The 19,001-nt window shown below is 37.8% G+C and overlaps 1 protein-coding gene across 2 annotated transcripts in view; it reads right to left on the bottom strand.

The window, feature by feature from the left end:
* Window positions 1-19,001, bottom strand: part of ANKRD13C (ankyrin repeat domain 13C) — a 98,760-nt gene that overhangs the window by 32,489 nt on the left and 47,270 nt on the right. For both annotated transcript variants that reach the window (XM_039474316.2, XM_039474315.2), the window contains 3 exons: window positions 12,830-12,896; window positions 6,262-6,406; window positions 996-1,127 (listed from right to left, as the gene is read on the bottom strand). In XM_039474316.2, coding sequence (XP_039330250.1) covers window positions 996-1,127; window positions 6,262-6,406; window positions 12,830-12,896 — 344 coding nt within the window. The remainder of the gene's footprint in view (window positions 1-995; window positions 1,128-6,261; window positions 6,407-12,829; window positions 12,897-19,001) is intronic.

Here is a 19,001-nt window from a genome sequence, read left to right on the forward strand (position 1 = left end):
TTGTGTGTAATAAAAAAAAAAATACAATTTTTAGTAGAAGTCAATCTTGACCGTTACTTGATGTGCTTACTTATAGCTGAATTTTAAATTTTATAAAAATGCTTCTTCATACAGCTCATTCCAATTTTTTTTTTTTGAGTGGAGTCTCGCTATGCCCTGGCTGGAATGCAGTAGTGTGTTCTCGGCTCACTGCAACCTCTGCCTCCCGGGTTCAAGCAATTCTCCTGCCTCAGCCTTCCAAGTAGCTGGGATTGAAGGCGAATGCCATCATGCCTGAGTAATTTTTGTCTTTTTAGCAGAGACAGGGTTTCACCATGTTGGCCAGGCTAGTCTTGAACTCCTGAACTAGTGATCTACTGGCCTTAGCCTCCTAAAGTGCTAGGATTACATGCGTGAGCCAGTGTCCAGCATCAAAATTTTTTGAATATATATTTGAATAGACTTATATAACCTCCTACTGACAGACACAATGGAAATTATGCAAATAATTTATACTAATGGGAAACTTCCACTGAGATTTGATTTAACATTTCTACAGTGTTGCAGAAATGTAAGGTTATTTAATCTTAGTCATATGCACAGAATACAAGAAACAAATGGTAAGTAAATGAGAAGTCTAAAGTGGGGAGAAAAACAGGTTCAGGTAAATAGATTCAAGTTTATCCCTTTTTGTAGTCTTCTTATTGAATAAAGTGCTAGAAATATAATGGAATCACATGAAAACATTGTTTCCTGTATAATAAACAAGGCAGCTAGCAATAAGAGTCCTTCCTTACACAGAATTCAAATGAGCTCAGCTTTCTTTCCTGAATTCTCCAAGGACATATTCTGACTCTAACCATCCATTATAATTCCCTCTCTGGATTCAAGGAAGAGAGAAAAAAAACTACTTGGAGACAATTCTGTAAGCTGCTTCTTGCGTTTCTATGACATTATTTTGGAAATATTAAATACCAAACAATGATTAAAGTTTAAAAATCTAGATTTACACATACTGTTTTATCTTCCCGAAAAAGCCATCCTGTCTGGGCACGCGTGAAAGAAATTGATTTTGTTGATAAAGTTGCAGAGTAAATATCACTGCTCATTAAAATATCAACCTCTTCTTCTGTTTCCATCTCTGATTCCTGGGATGGGAGCAAAAGTTAAATATAAGTATCTAGGTTTCTCAAAAGTTCTTAGTGCTACATATGAAAATATCAACAATTATAATGTTGCCAATTTTTAAAGACAAAAAGGATAGTTTCTAAATAATGTGAAGTGCTACTTACTCTAAAAAGAATTAGATGTTTAAATTGTACATATTAATATCTTCTCTAAGTTAGCATTTTGACTAATTATGCATCCATAATATCAGGACACATGAAGTACTTTTACCCTGCTAAAGATATGTATGGAAGCAGTACTACATTACCCATTATAGAGCTATAAAGTCTGTTGAGAAATTCTTAAAAACTACTTTAAGAATTAAGTTGACAGACCTGAGAAAAATGCCCAGATAAAGTATCTTTTTCTTTCCATACAGATGAATCTCACTTTAGTTCTTTATAATGCAAAGACCCACTACTGTCATTTGAGACTTTCTTTCCCAGTAAGTTCTAAGTGGAATAAAGAAAGGAAGAAACCAAGTCCTCTTCATTTTCTTGATTGTGTTATTATGGTACAAGATTCAGTAGTGATAAAGAAATTATGAGGCCGGGCGCGGTGGCTCAAGCCTGTAATCCCAGCACTTTGGAAGGCCGAGGCGGGTGGATCACGAGGTCGAGAGATCGAGACCATCCTGGTCAACATGGTGAAACCCCGTCTCTACTAAAAATACAAAAAACTAGCTGGGCATGGTGGCGCCTGCCTGTAATCCCAGCTACTCAAGAGGCTGAGGCAGGAGAATTGCCTGAACCCAGGGGGCGGAGGCTGCGGTGAGCCGAGATCGCGCCATTGCACTCCAGCCTGGGTAACAAGAGCGAAACTCCGTCTCAAAAAAAAAAAAAAAAAAAAAAACAAAGGAAGGAGAGGACAGGAGGGAAGGATAGGAGGAAGGGAAGCAGCAGAGAGGGAAGGAAGGAAAAGAAGTAAGAAGGAATCTTTTCTATATTCCTTATAAAATAGAAAGGAATCCATAAATATCAACCCATGATTTCTAATCTTAAATAGCCTTGCTTCAGGTTTTATCCTGTACATATTTCCTAGTGCTGGTATATAATAACTGAGCAATAATTATTTTTTATATGAGAAAAAAGGAAAGTTACGTGCTTGATTCAGGGACAGAAGACTACACAATCAAGTATAGAAGAGAATTTAAGCAGGTATAAAATGAGATTCTATTCCATTATAGGCCAAGAGAGATACCCTCACTAATATTTAAGACACTATAAGAAAAAAGACAAAACCTAGAGAGTTGTCTGGAGAATAATAACTGTCCCTAGGGTTTACAAGAGTTGCAGCCTCCATTCTCCATACCTTCTTATTTCTAGGTTCCCAAGAGACCCATTTTCTATTCTTCATCATCTAACTTTAACCTACATAGTCCCTTTCTGAATTTCTGAAAATAATAGCAATGTTTTCCTTATTACAGACTGGGACAGTACCATTTCTTCTATGCCTACAAATAAAGAATGCGAGGCTGGGCGCGGTGGCTCAAGCCTGTAATCCCAGCACTTTGGGAGGCCGAGGCGGGTGGATCACGAGGTCAAGAGATCGAGACCATCCTGGTCAACATGGTGAAACCCCGTCTTTACTAAAAATACAAAAAATTAGCTGGGCATGTTGGTGCGTGCCTGTAATCCCAGTTACTCAGGAGGCTGAGGCAGGAGAATTGCTTGAACCCGGGAGGCGGAGGTTGCGGTGAGCCGAGATCGCGCCATTGCACTCCAGCCTGGGTAACAAGAGCGAAACTCCGTCGCAAAAAAAAAAAAAAAAAAAAAAAAAAAAGAATGCGAAACCTTTATATTACTGCTAAAGCTGTAATAGGTGAAAATGTATTCCTGATAACCCAGATTAATTCTGAACACAATTTTCTTTTCTTTTCTTTTTAACATATATATACATATTTTTTATTGTACTTTAGATTTTGGGTTACATGTGCAGATCATGCAGAATTGTTGCATAGGTATATACATGGCAATGTGGTTTGCTGCCTCCATCTCCCTGTCACCTATATCTGGCATTTCTCCCCAAGTTATCCCTGTCCGACCTCCCTACCCCCACCGTGCCTCCTCTAGTCCCCCTCAACAGACCCCAGTCTGTGATGCTCCCCTCCCTCTGTCCGTCCATGTGTTCTCATTGTTCAACACCTGCCTATGAGTGACAACATGAGGTTCTGAACAAAATTTTCTAAAAAGTTTGATTGTAGTAGTTAAACAGAACTATTAAACACTATACTTCAAATATATCATGAATCAACTAGAATTTTGTAAATTAGCTTGGGAATTGAACACTATATAATCCATTGTCTATGAACAAATTTGCCTTACATTTCAAACATCCTATTTTCTTTTTTTTTTTTTTTTTTTGAGACAGAGTCTTAATCTGTCACCAGGCTGGAGTGCATTGGTGTGATCTCGGCTCACTGCAACCTTTGCCTCCCAGGTTCAAGCGATTCTTCTGCCTCAGCCTCCCAAGTAGCTGGGACTACAGGCACATCACCACCACACCCAGCTAATTTTTGTACTTTTTTTTTTTAGTAGAGACGAGGTTTCACCATATTGGCCAGGCTGGTCTCGAACTCCTGACCTCGTGATCTGCCCACCTCGGCCTCCCAAAGTGCTGGGAAAAACATCGTATTTTCTAAAAACTTTTGGAACATAATTCTCATGTAAATCAGAGACTATCTCTTAACCACATCACTGAAAAAGATCTGCTGTTTCAGTTAGTTGCATTGCTTTAACATTTAATGAAGTTATTACTTATGCATACATATTAGGATAAACAACAAGTATTCTCTGCCCTAAGGATTACTGCTCAAAATCTAACTTTCCTGTATCGTAGTCATTATAAAATACATAATACCTATATGTATGTATACATACATACTTCAATACCTTAAAACTGGTACCCTTAATACCAGTTCTTTGGTTATACTATGACATCTGCTAATACTTATGCACTACTACCCTTAACCTCTAGCTTCTCTTTCAAGACCATATTTCCAGCTCACTTATTGCCTGGTTGGCTATCCTGCTGTCATTTAATAAGGGGTCAAACTATTTAATAAACAATCTGAGGGTCTAATATAGGAGTAAGCAAACTATAATCAGCTGCCTGTTTTTATGAATAAAATAATAATGAAATATACTCATTTATTTACATATTGTCTGTGGCTGCTTTTAACAACAGCAGAGTTAAGTAGCTGTGACAGAGGCCATATGGCCCACAAATGTATTTTAATATCTAAAAATATTTGTTATCTCTTCCTTCACAGAAAGAGTTTACCAACCTATCACCTAGAATGTACTGATGCTGTATTAGATACCGGAGAATACAACAAAAAGAACCCATGCCCTTAAGGAGCTTAGACTAATAGAAGGGAAAAAAGCCATATAAGTAAATGTAACATTAGAAGCTTTATGGTTCCAGATTTAAGAGAAGCATAAAGACATCAAAACTCATTTGGCGGGAGAGAAAGTAACACCAAATGCGTGCTCTACAGGTGTGAGGGGGCAAAAAGAAAAGCAATCCAGGAGGTGGAAAGAGCATGAACAAAGGAATAAAGGCCCAAATAGCCCGGCACATCTGAAAAACTGCCAGGAGTGCGGTATGAGGGTATCTAAAATAGCAAGGTAAGAGAAAGGCTAGAAAAGTGAGCAAAACTCAGGTGACAAAAGGAACCACATCAGCTAAGGAAATTAGATTTCACTGTGTAATGGGGAACTTTTTAAGTATCTTTAAGTAAATAAGCATTCATAAATGTGTTTCTAAAGTTCAATTTATCTCCAATATGTGCGATAACTTAGAAGCAGACGAGAAAAGATCCAGGAAGATCACTTATAAGACTTTCCAATAGTCCAGTTGAGAAATAATGAATTTTTAAATTATGGTAGTGACAGTGTGAATAAAAGAGAAATAATTATAAGACATTAAGGAGACAGAAATGACCAAACATGTGCTCTGATGAGAAAACATGGAGTACAAGAATGGATAACAAAAATAACTCCTAGGTTTCTGACTGAATAGAGAATGATATCATTCATCAAAAGAGGAAAAATAGGAAAAAGCAGGTCTGGAGGAAAAGTAATACGGTTAGTTTTAAACAAGGTGAATTTTGAGGTACCTGGGAGACACACATGATATCCATTAGGCATTTAAAGAGACAAGCCTCTACTCAGAACTGTCCAGGACACAAACATATATTTGTAAATCATCAACCTATAGGAGGTAGCTAAAGCTGTGGGAATGGAAGGGATTATTCTGGCAGATTATAAATGAGACCATTTCAAAGACTCATCAATGGTTTTTCAACACAAAGATAGGGCATTACAGAAGGAAAATAATGTCATATTGGAAGAGGGAAAGGACAGAGAAAAGAAAGGCAGCCAAAGAGGAAAAGTAAGACTGCAGACAGAGCCAAAAGAAGTATTCATATTAAGGAGATAAAGATAGTTAACAACATTAAAAGAAGGCAAGATAAAGATAATACATAGTAAAGGGCCAGCACAGGTTCAACAAATGAAAACTATAAATGAGAATGAAGAGGAGCTGGAGTTCATTGATCTAGGAGATACTCTGTTGAATTCTGAGCAGGCTCAATGAATAGGTCAAGATGGAGATCAGAGGATAGAAACATAAAAAATGAAAATAGGCCAGGCACAGTGGCTCACGCCTGTAATCCCAGTTCTTTGGGAGGCCAAGGTGGGTGGATCATTTGAAGTTCGGAGTTCGAGACCAACGTGGCCAATGTGGTGAAACCCCACCTCTACTAAAAATACAAAAATTATCTGAGCTTGGTGGCGGGCACCTGTAGTCCCAGCTACTTGGGAGGCTGATGCAGAAGAATTGCTTGAACCTGGGAGGTGAGGTTGCAGCGATAGATCCCACCACTGCCCTCCAGCCTGGGTGACAGAGCCAATCTCGAGTCTCAAAAAAAAAAAAAAAAGGAAAAGGAAAAGAAAAAAAAGCTAGTGGTATGGAAACTATAGCTTTAGGAACAAACCATCTCAATTGTATCTTATGCTTTTAAACAAATTATACTGAGGTTTTGGCTAAAAACCTAGATTTTTTGTTGTTGTTGAACGATTTAAAGGAATGTTGAGAAGACAACATGCTCACCTCGTGATGTATTCGCTGATAAACTTTTTGTTCATTGTCTAATACTACGAAAGATTCAGAGGGCGCCGCATCCCCATTGAAAATGAAGCTTAGATCCCCTCGTTGGCACTTCATGTCAGTAAAGTCTATGAGAGTTGTGTCAAGCCTGTGAAAGATGGGTAGATGAGAAACTCTAACAAATATAATTTTGATAAAACTTCATTAATAATTAAATAAGTTTTATTCCTTCTAAACTCAAACCAAGATGCTAATACCACTTTGCAAAGTCAAATTTATAGATAAAAACTATATTCAATATATTCTATTAAAAAAAGACTAAAGATATACACCATTTTAACTATATTTCACTTTTCTGAATATACATATATATATATATATATATATATATATATATATACACACACACATACACTTCATTAACCAGAAAGAAAAAAAATGTTCCCCCATATTTAGAGTATTTCCCTTTCTGTCCTCTTGTTTCCTACCATTTCCCCTTACTGTAGCTACTCAATAAAAGTGAACAGAGGGCCGGGCGCGGTGGCTCAAGCCTGTAATCCCAGCACTTTGGGAGGCCGAGGCGGGTGGATCACGAGGTCAAGAGATCGAGACCATCCTGGTCAACATGGTGAAACCCCGTCTCTACTAAAAATACTAAAAATTAGCTGGGCATGGTGGCGCATGCCTGTAATCCCAGCCACTCAGGAGGCTGAGGCAGGAGAATTGCCTGAACCCAGGAGGTGGAGGTTGCGGTGAGCCAAGATCGCGCCATTGCACTCCAGCCTGGGTAACAAGAGCGAAACTCTGTCTCAAAAAAAAAAAAAAAAAGTGAACAGAGAAGGACAGGAAAGGAACGCACACCTGTCTGACATTCTATCTCTTTAAGACCATGTTGCAAGCTCAGCAGAGTATTTAAGACCAGAAAGCAATGGATGGACCACATTCTTGGAATTGAGATATATACCCATACTTTATGCCTAACCATCTGATACCAAATCTTGCTATATCCTTCAACTTGATAAACCATTTAAGCTTCCATAAATTCTAGGCCTTTCTGTTTGATTTCTCAGATTCACACTAGTATTCTCTTCCCCAGCCAACACCTCCACAACGTGGAAACCTTACAGATCATTCTGTATCAATACTCATGGATTCACACATTTGTGTGTTTACTATGCTCTTTGGTAACCTGGGCCTGTCATGGTCTAGCCTAATGTGCTGGTCTCAAACAATATTCCACAAAGCACTACTTGCTGAAATTAAGAAAAATATATAAAATAAAAAGTTTACAAGTACACTGATGTGCTTCAATCTTGCACATGGCTTTATAAATCAGGATCACCCTAGCTAACTGGCTGCTCAAAATGCACAGTCCTAAGCCCAAGAAACTAGTTGGCCCAGCTGTCAAGCGATGCTGATCACATCTCCAGGGAGCTCCTTTAAGGCTCCTTGAAAGATTCACCCTGGCTACTGAATTTCTAATGCAACTGTAAAAATTCATTACTCTGCAGGTTTTCAGTTCTCATCACAAACATGACAAAGTGAGTCAGTATTTTTGGGTTCCCTATAGAGGAAAAACAGAAATAAAACATGTCTCACACGCTGCATGAAAAGAATAACTGGGGTGCGGGGCTGGGTGCAGTGGCTCACGACTGTAATCCCAGCACTTGGGGAGGTTGAGGTGGGCAGATCATGAGGTCAGGAGATCGAGACTATTCTGACGAACATGGTGAAGCCCCGTCACTACTAAAATACAAAAAATTAGCTGAACATGGTGGCATACGCCTGTAGTCTCAGCTACTCATGAGGCTGAGGCATGGGAATCACCTGAACCCAGGAAGAGGAGGGTGCAGTGAGCCAAGATCGTGCAACTGCACTCCACGCTGGCAACAGCGTGAGACTCTATCCCAGAAAAAAAAAAAAAAAGAAAGAAAATAATAACTAGGGTTACATAGAATTTATCATCAAAATTAATAATGTCTAAGAATGAAAATGACACTATTGATAATTCTGCCAGGAAAACAGGGGTGAGCCAGAGCAAGGAGAGAAATATGGTTGCCTTACGTATAAGGTATCAAGAAGCTCTAAAAAACTAACTCATCAACTCACACGGTGAGGGTGCGGAGTGACCCTGCCTGTTGTTTTAAAGCTGAATTCTAGCTTCTATTCCACTCCCAGAAGCTAGAATTCAGCTATATTACTAATTAAGACCTGTCATTGCTTGAGCATGTGTCCTAAGAGAAAACAGTATTAAAGGGGCTGATCCCCTATCTCTATAAGATGTGGGCTTTTGATAATACCAAAAAAGAACAGATCATTTTATATATAAGTATATTACTTGGGCTCCAAGCTTCAGTGATAAGGGAACATTATGCTCCACATAAAAGAAGAAATGAGCTAAAAAAATAGTCTTCTGCCTCCATTCCCTGCTTGGTGAAAGCAGTAGTGGGTTGCCAGGCGTGGGGATGAAAAGGTGAGTAAAGAGATGCACAAAAGACAGAGAAAGAAAGACAAAGACAGACTGACATGGTGACCTTTGAGATTTTAGATCTAACAATATGTAAAATTAGTCAAAGAAATTTCCCAGTCATATAAATTAATGTAGCCTATTTTTTTTTTTTTTTTTTTTTTTTGAGATGGAGTTTTTTGCTCTTGTTACCCAGGCTGGAGTTCAATGGCGCGATCTCGGCTCACCGCAACCTCCACCTCCTGGGTTCAGGCAATTCTCCTGCCTCAGCCTCCTGAGTAGCTGGGATTACAGGCACGTGCCACCACGCCCAGCTAGTTTTTTGTATTTTTAGTAGAGACGGGGTTTCACCATGTTGACCAGGATGGTCTCGATCTCTCGACCTCGTGATCCACCCGCCTCGGCCTCCCAAAGTGCTGGGATTACAGGCTTGAGCCACCGCGCCCGGCGTAATGTAGCCTATTTTTATTTCATCTGTAGTCTCTACAACTTACAACAAAAAGGGTAATACATTTTCTGTATATCCCTGATATATTAGATGACCTCGTAAGCGGCATCACATATGCCTCATAAATAATTACCATGATGGCATTTTAAAGGACTCACTAGTCCTTGGCTTTAAGCCTATGAACATAAATATTTTTAATTTTTCCCATGTAATTAGCCATGAAGAACAAGAAGTTCTTTATACAAATGTGAAGATTTGAATAGAAAGTATTTTTTTTTAAGAAGAAAGCCTGAAAAAATTCTAACACTGAAAAAAAGAACTAAAGACGGCCGGGCGCGGTGGCTCACGCCTGTAATCCCAGCACTTTGGGAGGCCGGGGCAGGTGGATCACGAGGTCAAGAGATCGAGACCATCCTAGTCAACATGGTGAAACCCCGTCTCTACTAAAAACACAAAAAATTAGCTGGGCATGGTGGCACGTGCCTGTAATCCCAGCTACTCAGGAGGCTGAGGCAGGAGAATTGCCTGAACCCAGAAGGTGGAGGTTGCGGTGAGCCGAGATCGCGCCATTGCACTCCAGCCTGGGTAACAAGAGCGAAACTCCGTCTCAAAAAAAAAAAAAAAAGGCTTCCCTTAAGACAAGAAAACCCACCACCACCACCACCCCTACAAAGGAAAAAAAAAAGACAAGAAAACCCTGAAATAAGACAAAGTGTGCAAATATACTTTCAATCAGTGATTACAGATTACCTCTTAATTATTTATATTTATGGTCAAAATCTTTGCTAGTACTCTCAAGAATAATGTTGCTCACACTTTCTTATTTCTACTAAAGTATTAGTTTCTCTTTGATACCAGAGAAGAGATTTCAAATGATTACATGGATGCCTTGAGATAAAAAGTATTCTCTTTGAACATATTTTAAAATTTAGCTGTATTGAAATGGTGTTAAAAAATTGTCTTATGACATTTAAAATAGGAAGTTTTTATTTAATGTTAAAAGATGTTTTTTCCTTTAGATTCTTATCACCTAGGCAAAAAACCTTTTGTCATACATCCTAAAAGCTATCCTCTCCATTAATCCAGTAAGCCTTGTTTGATGACAGCTTTAGAACCTATCACATCTGTCCTTCATCCTCAGCTACTAGTAAGCCCCAAGTTTAAGTATCTTGGTAAACTATAGTAACTTCCCCTTAACCTACAACCTCTCTCACAATTTTTGTCCCCCAGGCTTTTACCCTCATGTTCTTATTTTAACTTTTGTGTGTGTGTGACAGGATCTCACTCTGTCATCCAGGTTTAACTACAGTGGCACGATCTTGGCTCACTACAGCCGCAAGCTCCTGGGTTCAAGTTATCCTCTCATCGCAGTCTCCTGAGTAGCTGGGACTACAGGCACGTGCCACCATGCCCAGCTAATTTTTTGTATTTGTTGTAGAGACAAGATTTCATCATATTGCCAAGGTTGTGTTGTAATCTTATTGGTTTTATTACCTATAGTTATTATATAATGTGCACCGTAACATTTACTTTAACGTAACATTTACTTTAACAAGTCATATATAAATGTGAAACATTTTTTTTTAAAAGAGACTCCTTTTTGCCTAAACATAGGACTCAAAAAGAACAAATCTTTTTTTATTTTGGACACAAGGTCTTACTCTGTTGCCCAGGCTAAAGTGCAGTGTCGTGATTACGGCTCACTGCAGCCTCAACTTCCTTGGCTCAGGTTACTCTCCCACCTCAGCCTCCCAGGTAGCTGGGACTATAGGCACATGTCACCCTACCCAGCTAATTTTTAGTACTTTTTGGAAAGATAGGTTTTGCCATGTTGCCCTGGCTGATCTCAAATTCCTGAACTCAAGTGATCTACCTGCCTCAGCCTCCCCAAGTGCTGGGATTATAGGCATGAGCCACCACACCCAGCCTGAAATTAACTTTTTAAAGTATCACATAGAAGACAATAGTATCCTCCAAAATTGTCTACTATTTTTGGCAAGTACCTATGTTAAAAATGTCTAAATTAATGAAACCATAATAATTGCTAACAAAAGGCTGCTGAATTCATTCTACATCAAAAATCCTTTCTACTTAATTTTTCTTCTGTTTTTCTGTATTTTCCAAGTTTTCTATAATGACAATGCATTTAAGATACAGGAGCACTTTTCAATTTTATTTTTATCTTTTAATTTTTTTTAATTTTTTAAAATAGAGACGGGGTTTCACCGCGTTAGCTAGGATGGTCTCTATCTCCTGACCTTGTGATCTGCCCATCTTGGTTTCCCAGAGTGCTGTGATTACAGGCGTGAGCCACCTTGCCCGGCCCAGGAGCACTCTTATAATTAGAAACACCTGAAGAGTTTTTTTTTTTTTTTTTTAAAAAAAAAACAACAAAAAACAGGCCAGGTGTGATGACTTACACCTGTAATTCCAGCAATTTGGGAAGCCAAGGTGGAAGAATCAATTGAACCCAGATGTTCAAGACCAGCCTGGGCAATATAGTAAGACCCCATCTCTATTATTTAAAACATGCACGCGCACGCACACACACACACACACACAGAAACATCTACCTTAACCATATTCTATTGCTTAAGGATAATTATCCCAGAATTTAAACTAAAAGTTATTACTTCACTAATTCAAAATACTAAACAATAAATTTCTCAGAAATAGTTGATTTTTAAAAACTTCTGCTTCGTGTCATGGTGAGAAGAACAATGAACAAGGAGTCAGAAGTTCTGATTCAGCCATTAATTTGTAAAATGCTCTTGTCAAAAAATCACTGAACTTCTCTGAGCTTTCTCATCTCTAAATGAAGAGTATATATGAGATAGTTCTTCATGTAATTTCTAGTTCTAGGCCCTTAAATGTTCAAATTAATATTCTGGAGATATATAGACACACACATACACAAAATTATATACATACATGTATACTATTTATAAATATACCAATATATACATATATATAAATTGGCATATTCACTAGCATTATATATAGTTTATAAGTAGATAATTTATAAATATGGCTATATTATTATAAAGCAAAAGATATAAAGAAATATAAAGTAAAATTGTCATATAAGTTAAATAGATGTATTTTCCCTCAGATCCAAACATCAATCTTAGTTATAAAAGGAACAGAATAGAAGGAAATTAAAATTATCCTCAAAGTATTCACTGGAATGGATAGATGAATGAATGAACAGATGAATGGATGCACAGATGAGTAAACAGGGGAGGGAAAGATATGAAAGATCTGAAAGAAAAAGGCAGGAATTGGGTCTTCCTTATGTGTCCCTTATTCCTTAATAAATCCAGGATCAGGAAGGTAACCACTGTAAATCTTCTTAACATTATGCTAAGATTCTCACTGTTTGCTTCTAGATAGTCTATAGTTGAATAAGAACAGTATCTTTGCCTTTATTCAAAATTTTATGTCTTTTCCACTTTGAGTTTATTCTCTAAGTAATTAAAAAAGAAGATTCTGTGTCTTTGGTTTCTTATCTGTATGTCTCAAGTGAGATAAAATATTGTGAATCCGTTACAGCATTTTAAAGCATAAAACACATGTAAGCTATGATTACAGGGGAAAAAAACTTTCCTCTAAATCTCCACTTTCTTTCACTGAGAAAAAAAATCAAATCACCTTACCTGATATTGATACCTTGTTTGTATATTTTACATGCATCGGAAGGCAGAATTCGGGAAAGTAAAGGCACTGTATTTTTAAAAACAAAAGGTAAAAATAACTACCTAAATTTTAAGATATTCACAAACCTTTAAATTAAAAGAGTAATGTGACACATTATTAATTTATCAAATTATAATTTCCTTTCAAATAGTATTTTTTCATGTAAAAATAAAATATAAAAAGCAATTTTGAGCAACTTCAAATATCTACTATTTAATTGCAATTTCTGTATAGTTTATTATACTCCCATCCCACCCACAAACAAGGGTAGCAGAGCCAATATAATGCCACTAAGGTACAAACTGCATATTATAGATGAGAAAACAATATCCTATGGTAACTAAATCAGAATGGGTAACCAGATAGAACTGAACCTTATCTAATTTTTAAAATATAATTTGGAAAAATTGCAGGAAAGTAATGTGTATAATAGAAAGAGACATCTTTGAAGTGAGACAGTTGAATTTGAGTTTGAATCCCAAATATGTGCCTTGGTTACTTAGACTCAATGTACCCGAGTTTCAAAATCTGTAAAATGGGACTCATAGTATTTATCTATAGATTTCTACATTCCAATGTTGCTATCTATAGTTAATATACATGCCACAAGCCATATTCTGATAGTTTTTTATTATTTATTATCTATTTGAGGGAAATAGGAGTTATTCTATGAGATAGGAGATAGGAGTTAATTTCAATATATCTTGAAATTAAGACATATCACAGGTACATGTGTACATAAGTGTGTGGGTATCTGTGTGTGTGTGTAAGATACAGCAGGTATATCTTTAAAAATTGAGTGTTTTTAGAATTGGCAATAAATTAACCTGAGTTAGAAACAAAGATTGTAGAGAATAAATGCCTAATGCAGGCCCAATACAGTGGCTCAAACCTGAAACCCCAGCACTTTGAGATAAAAGTGCCAAAGCAGATAAATCGCTTGAACCCAGGAGTTCAAGACTAGCCTGGGCAACATGGCAAAACCTCATCTCTATCAAACATACAAAAATTAGCCAGTCTCATAACCCAGTCTCTAAATAAATAAATACATAAAATTTTAAAATAAAATTTAAAAAATGTTTAAGTGCTGTGAAAAAAAGTACCTAATGCTTCATGACTCCTTTAGATCCTTAGAAACCATTTAATCCAAAATGACTTCCAGCACTGAAGACAGTTTTCCAAATTTTTGTGCAAAAATAAGAAAAGTTCACTGTCCAGAGAGAATATCAACTAATTGTTGCCCTAGAGAAAGAATATAAGAAATCTTCTGATAAAATTTTTTCTTTCTCAGCTGGGCACGCTTTGGCTATAACTGCAGCAATTTGGGAGGCCAAGGCAGGAGGACTGCTTGAGCCCAGGCGTTTAAGGGCAGGCTGGGCAACATAGTAAGACCCTGTCCCTACAAAAATAAAAATGGAAAAATTAGGTATGGTGGTGGGTAGCCATAGTCCTAGCTACTCAGGAGACTGATGCAAAAGGATCACTTGAGGCCAGGAGTTAGAGGCTGAAGTGGGCTATGATCATGCCACTGCACTCCAGCCTAGGTGACACAGCAAAATCCTATCTTTTGGGAAAAAAAAACAAAAAAACACTTTTTTGAAACAAAAATTGAGAAGAGCAGTAACAGTGTAATTCTATAAATGATCAAAGCTCTTCTTTCATGCTCATTAATTGAGATTCATCCTTAAGTATCTGGTGTAGCATGAACCAAAGATGATTAGAAGTAGATAGCACTACAACTTAGGTTAATTTAACTTCATTACATCTCATTATTTATTTACTTTGGTCTCACTATATTGGCCAGGTTCTGTATTAACCAGGTTGGTCTTGAACTCCTGGCCTCAAGCAATCCTCCCAGCTCAGCCTCCCAAAGTGCTAGGATTACAGGCACAAGCCACCACAACCATACCCAGCCAACTTTATTACATCATTTTAAGTAACTATAATAACCTTTACAAAAACAGAATTTAATATCATATACCAAAACTTGTATTAAATATCAGGAAAGAAGGAAGATGGGAAGGCAGAGAGAAAACAAGTTGGGGATTGAGAGCAAAAGTTAAGAAAAAAAAGAAAAGAAAAATTATTAAGCAAAAAAAAAAAAAAAAAAAAAAAAAAAAAAAAAAAAGATTTCTGAAGATTTTAATGCATTCCAAAACACAGCAATTTATATTTTCCCAATTCTAAAATAACTTTTATTCTACCCCATGTAAATTAAACAACCAACCTAAGTTACCTCAATATAATTTAAGTTTAGCACAATATTTCAAGAGTAGCATAATTCACTAAACAGATGAAAAGACAGTTTTTAAATTTAAATTTTCATTTTGCTACCACTTACTCCCCAATTTTCTTTCTTTTTTTCTTTTTCTTTTTCTTTTTTTTTTTTGAGACAGTCTCACTCCATCACCCAGGCTGGAGTGCAGCGCACAATCTCGGCTCACTGCAAACTCTGGCTCTTGGGTTCAAGTGATTCTCCTGCCTCAACCTCCTGAGTAGCTGGGATTACACAAGCCTGCCATCACGCCTAGCTAAGTTTTGTATTTTTAGTAGAGATGAGGTTTCACCATGTTGGCCAGGTTGATCTCGAACTCCTGACCTAGGTGATCCATCCGCCTCAGCCTCCCAAAGTGCTGGGATTACAGGTGTGAGCCACCGTGCCCAGCCTACTCCCCAATTTTCAGATGAGTTTCTCAGCCTAATGTTTTTGTTTTTTTTTTTTTTGAGACGGAGTTTCGCTCTTGTTACCCAGGCTGGAGTGCAATGGCGCGATCTCGGCTCACCGCAACCTCCGCCTCCTGGGTTCAGGCAATTCTCCTGCCTCAGCCTCCTGAGTAGCTGGGATTACAGGCACGTGCCACCATGCCCAGCTAATTTTTTGTATTTTTAGTAGAGACGGGGTTTCACCATGTTGACCAGGATGGTCTCGATCTCTCGACCTCGTGATCCACCTGCCTCGGCCTCCCAAGTGCTGGGATTACAGGCCTGAGCCACCGTGCCCGGCCATCAGCCTAATGTTTTCCATCTATAATACACAGTCTCAAATACAGGATGGATTGATTCTGTAGATAACAATAAATAAAAATAGAAAATCAGTTTTTGGTTTTTTTTAAAATCTCACTGGGACTAAAAGAAAATTAGCTTTTTAGTTAAAATATGCTATATGCATAATGCTAAATTTAAAGTAGTGATCATATTATAAAATTATCTGACACTTTATAATATACAAAGGTCTGTCTTCAAAAAAATTATTTTATTTCATACACACACAAAAAAAAATTTGCAACAGATGGGGTAGTTACTATTATCCTCATTTTTAAAATAAAGAAACAAGCTCGAAAAAATATAAAATATGTGATTTGCCATGTTAAATACTTAGGGGCAAGTACTTCTGATTCCAATTCAAAGCTTTCCTGTATCTACACAACCAGCTGGAATATTTCAGTTACATTCAGAATTGTTACTAAGTCTGTGGCTCTTTTCTCTGAAGTCTGAATATAAGTAATAGCATAAAAAAGAATGTGCTCTACTATCTCAAAAGTAAACTCACCCTGATTTCAGTATTTCTTGGCTTCCCCTTATTTCTGGCTTGCCTTTTTAAAAAATATTATGTGTTTTGACAAGGGAAAGAAATATGCCAAAACTTTATTAATAAGTTTGATCATAAAATCTAATAAAAGATTTAGGCTATCTATAAGCCAATAGGTTTTGTTTTAAAATTACGCATGACATCTAATCATCAAGTACTAAGGGTTGTTACTTTAAATCAATAACATAATTTATTAGCAATGAAACAGATGTGCTGACTTTTTCCATCAAAGCCAAGTTCTCAAAGAAGGAATACTTTGGACAACTGTCTCAGTGGTTACTTCAGGAACTCAATTATGCAACATTTATAATGTATTGTTTATAAATGTAGATACATACACAATTTTAGGAGTGATTGTGTATATTTATATCTTTTAGTTTAATTAAAATATCACTTTTTAAATCTTTTATAACATTTTGTTTAGCAACATACATTAACTATTTTAGAATTCAAACCACTAATGATTACTAAGAGAATCAGTTAAAGAGCCCAGATACTCAAGGGACAACCCACTTTAGGATCACAAAGCAGATTGGGGTCTCTACAAATGGGGGAAAGTGGGGTAAAAAAGATAGTATTCAGGCTTTAGACCAATCTGACTTGGAGTTCCACAAGGCTACTATAAACCTGTTTTTCTATGTCTTCTAGGACACCAGCCAGAAGTCCTGAATGATACATAAGGCACATAAGCAAGATGGGACTATCAGGGTAACAAGACTGCATAATCTTTCATAGAGCCAAAACTAGCCTCATGAGCTAGAGTTATAACAATGTGAGAAAAACTGATTAAATTTAGAATTTTAAATTCTCTATGCAAGGATTAAACACAGCAGAAAAACCTTAATCATCCATGTCATTAAGTACTATGGCAGCTATTAAAATTAATGAAGTACTTCGACATGAAATATGGTAAGATGCCTACAACGGGTTGAATGTGGCTGGGCATAGTAGCTCATGCCTGTAATCTCGGCACTTTGGAAGGTCGAAGTGGGCGGATCACCAGAAGTCAGAGGTTTGAGAGCAGCCTGGCCAACATGGTGAAACCCTGTCTCTACTAAAAATATAAAAAATTAGTCAGGTGTGGTGGTACGCGCATGTAGTCCCAGCTACTTGGAAGGCTGAGGCAAGAGATCCCTTGAACCCAGGAGGTGGAGGCTGCAGTCAGCTGAGATCGAGTGACTGCATTCCAGCCTGAGTGATAGAGTGAGACTCCTCTCAATAAATTTATAAATATGTCCACTTGCATAATGATATAGTCGTGTGATCCTATCGGAGTAAAAAACCTAATTCTGAGTGGTTGTGTGTGCAGAGATATATACACAGACACTTTAGTAAGCGCTGAAAAGCATTTGAAAGTATTCATATAAATTAACAGTGGTTACCTCCGGGAAATGGTAATGGGGAAACATAAAAATATCTGATAATTTGCTATAATGTTCAAAACTTTTACAGTGAATATTCTATTAAGAATAGATTAGGCCGGTCACGGTGGCTCAAGCCTGTAATCCCAGCACTTTGGGAGGCTGAGGTGGGTGGATCACGAGGTCAAGAGATCGAGATCATCCTGGTCAACATGGCGAAACCCCGTCTCTACTAAAAATACAAAAAAATTAGCTGAGCATGGTGGTGCGTGCCTGTAATCCCAGCTACTCAGGAGGCTGAAGCAGGAGAATTGCGTGAACCCAGGAGGCGGAGGTTGTGGTGAGCCGAGATCGCGCCATTGCACTCCAGCCTGAGTAACAAGAGCGAAACTCCGTCTCAAAAAAAAAAAAAAAAAAAAAGAATAGATTAAAATCTTAGTAAATTATGAGAATAACTTTAGTATTAAATTATAAATTCCTGGACATGGTGGCTCACGCCTGTAATCCCAGCACTTTGGGAGGCTGAGGCGGGCAAATCACCTGAGGTCAGGAACTCGAGACCAGCCTGACCAACATGGAAAAACTCTCTCTCTACTAAAAATACAAAATTAGCTGGGTGCAGTGGCACATGCCTATAATCCCAGCTACTTGGGAGGCTGAAGCAGGAGAATCACTTGAACCTCCGAGGCAGAGGTTGCAGTGAGCCAAGATCACGCCATTGCAGGCCACCATGGGCAACAAGAGCGAAACTCCATCTCAAAAAAACCCCAAAAAACAAACAAACAAACAAACAAAAAAAAAAAAAAACAAAAAAAACCAAACACGTTGTATTAGTCAAAGCTAACTAAAAAGCATAATATAATTTTAAGAAATGTATACACGTTGGCCGGGCGCGGTGGCTCAAGCCTGTAATCCCAGCACTTTGGGAGGCCGAGGCGGGTGGATCACAAGGTCGAGAGATCGAGACCAACCTGGTCAACATGGTGAAACCCCGTCTCTACTAAAAATACAAAAAATTAGCTGGGCATGGTGGCACGTGCCTATAATCCCAGCTACTCAGGAGGCTGAGGCAGGAGAATTGCCTGAACCCAGGAGGCGGAGGTTGGTGAGCTGAGATCGCGCCATTGCACTCCAGCCTGGGTAACAAGAGCGAAACTCCATCTCAAAAAAAAAAAAAAAAAA

The sequence above is a fragment of the Saimiri boliviensis genome, chromosome 11 (assembly GCF_048565385.1).
Source record: "Saimiri boliviensis isolate mSaiBol1 chromosome 11, mSaiBol1.pri, whole genome shotgun sequence".
Taxonomy (NCBI): Eukaryota; Metazoa; Chordata; class Mammalia; order Primates; family Cebidae; genus Saimiri; species Saimiri boliviensis.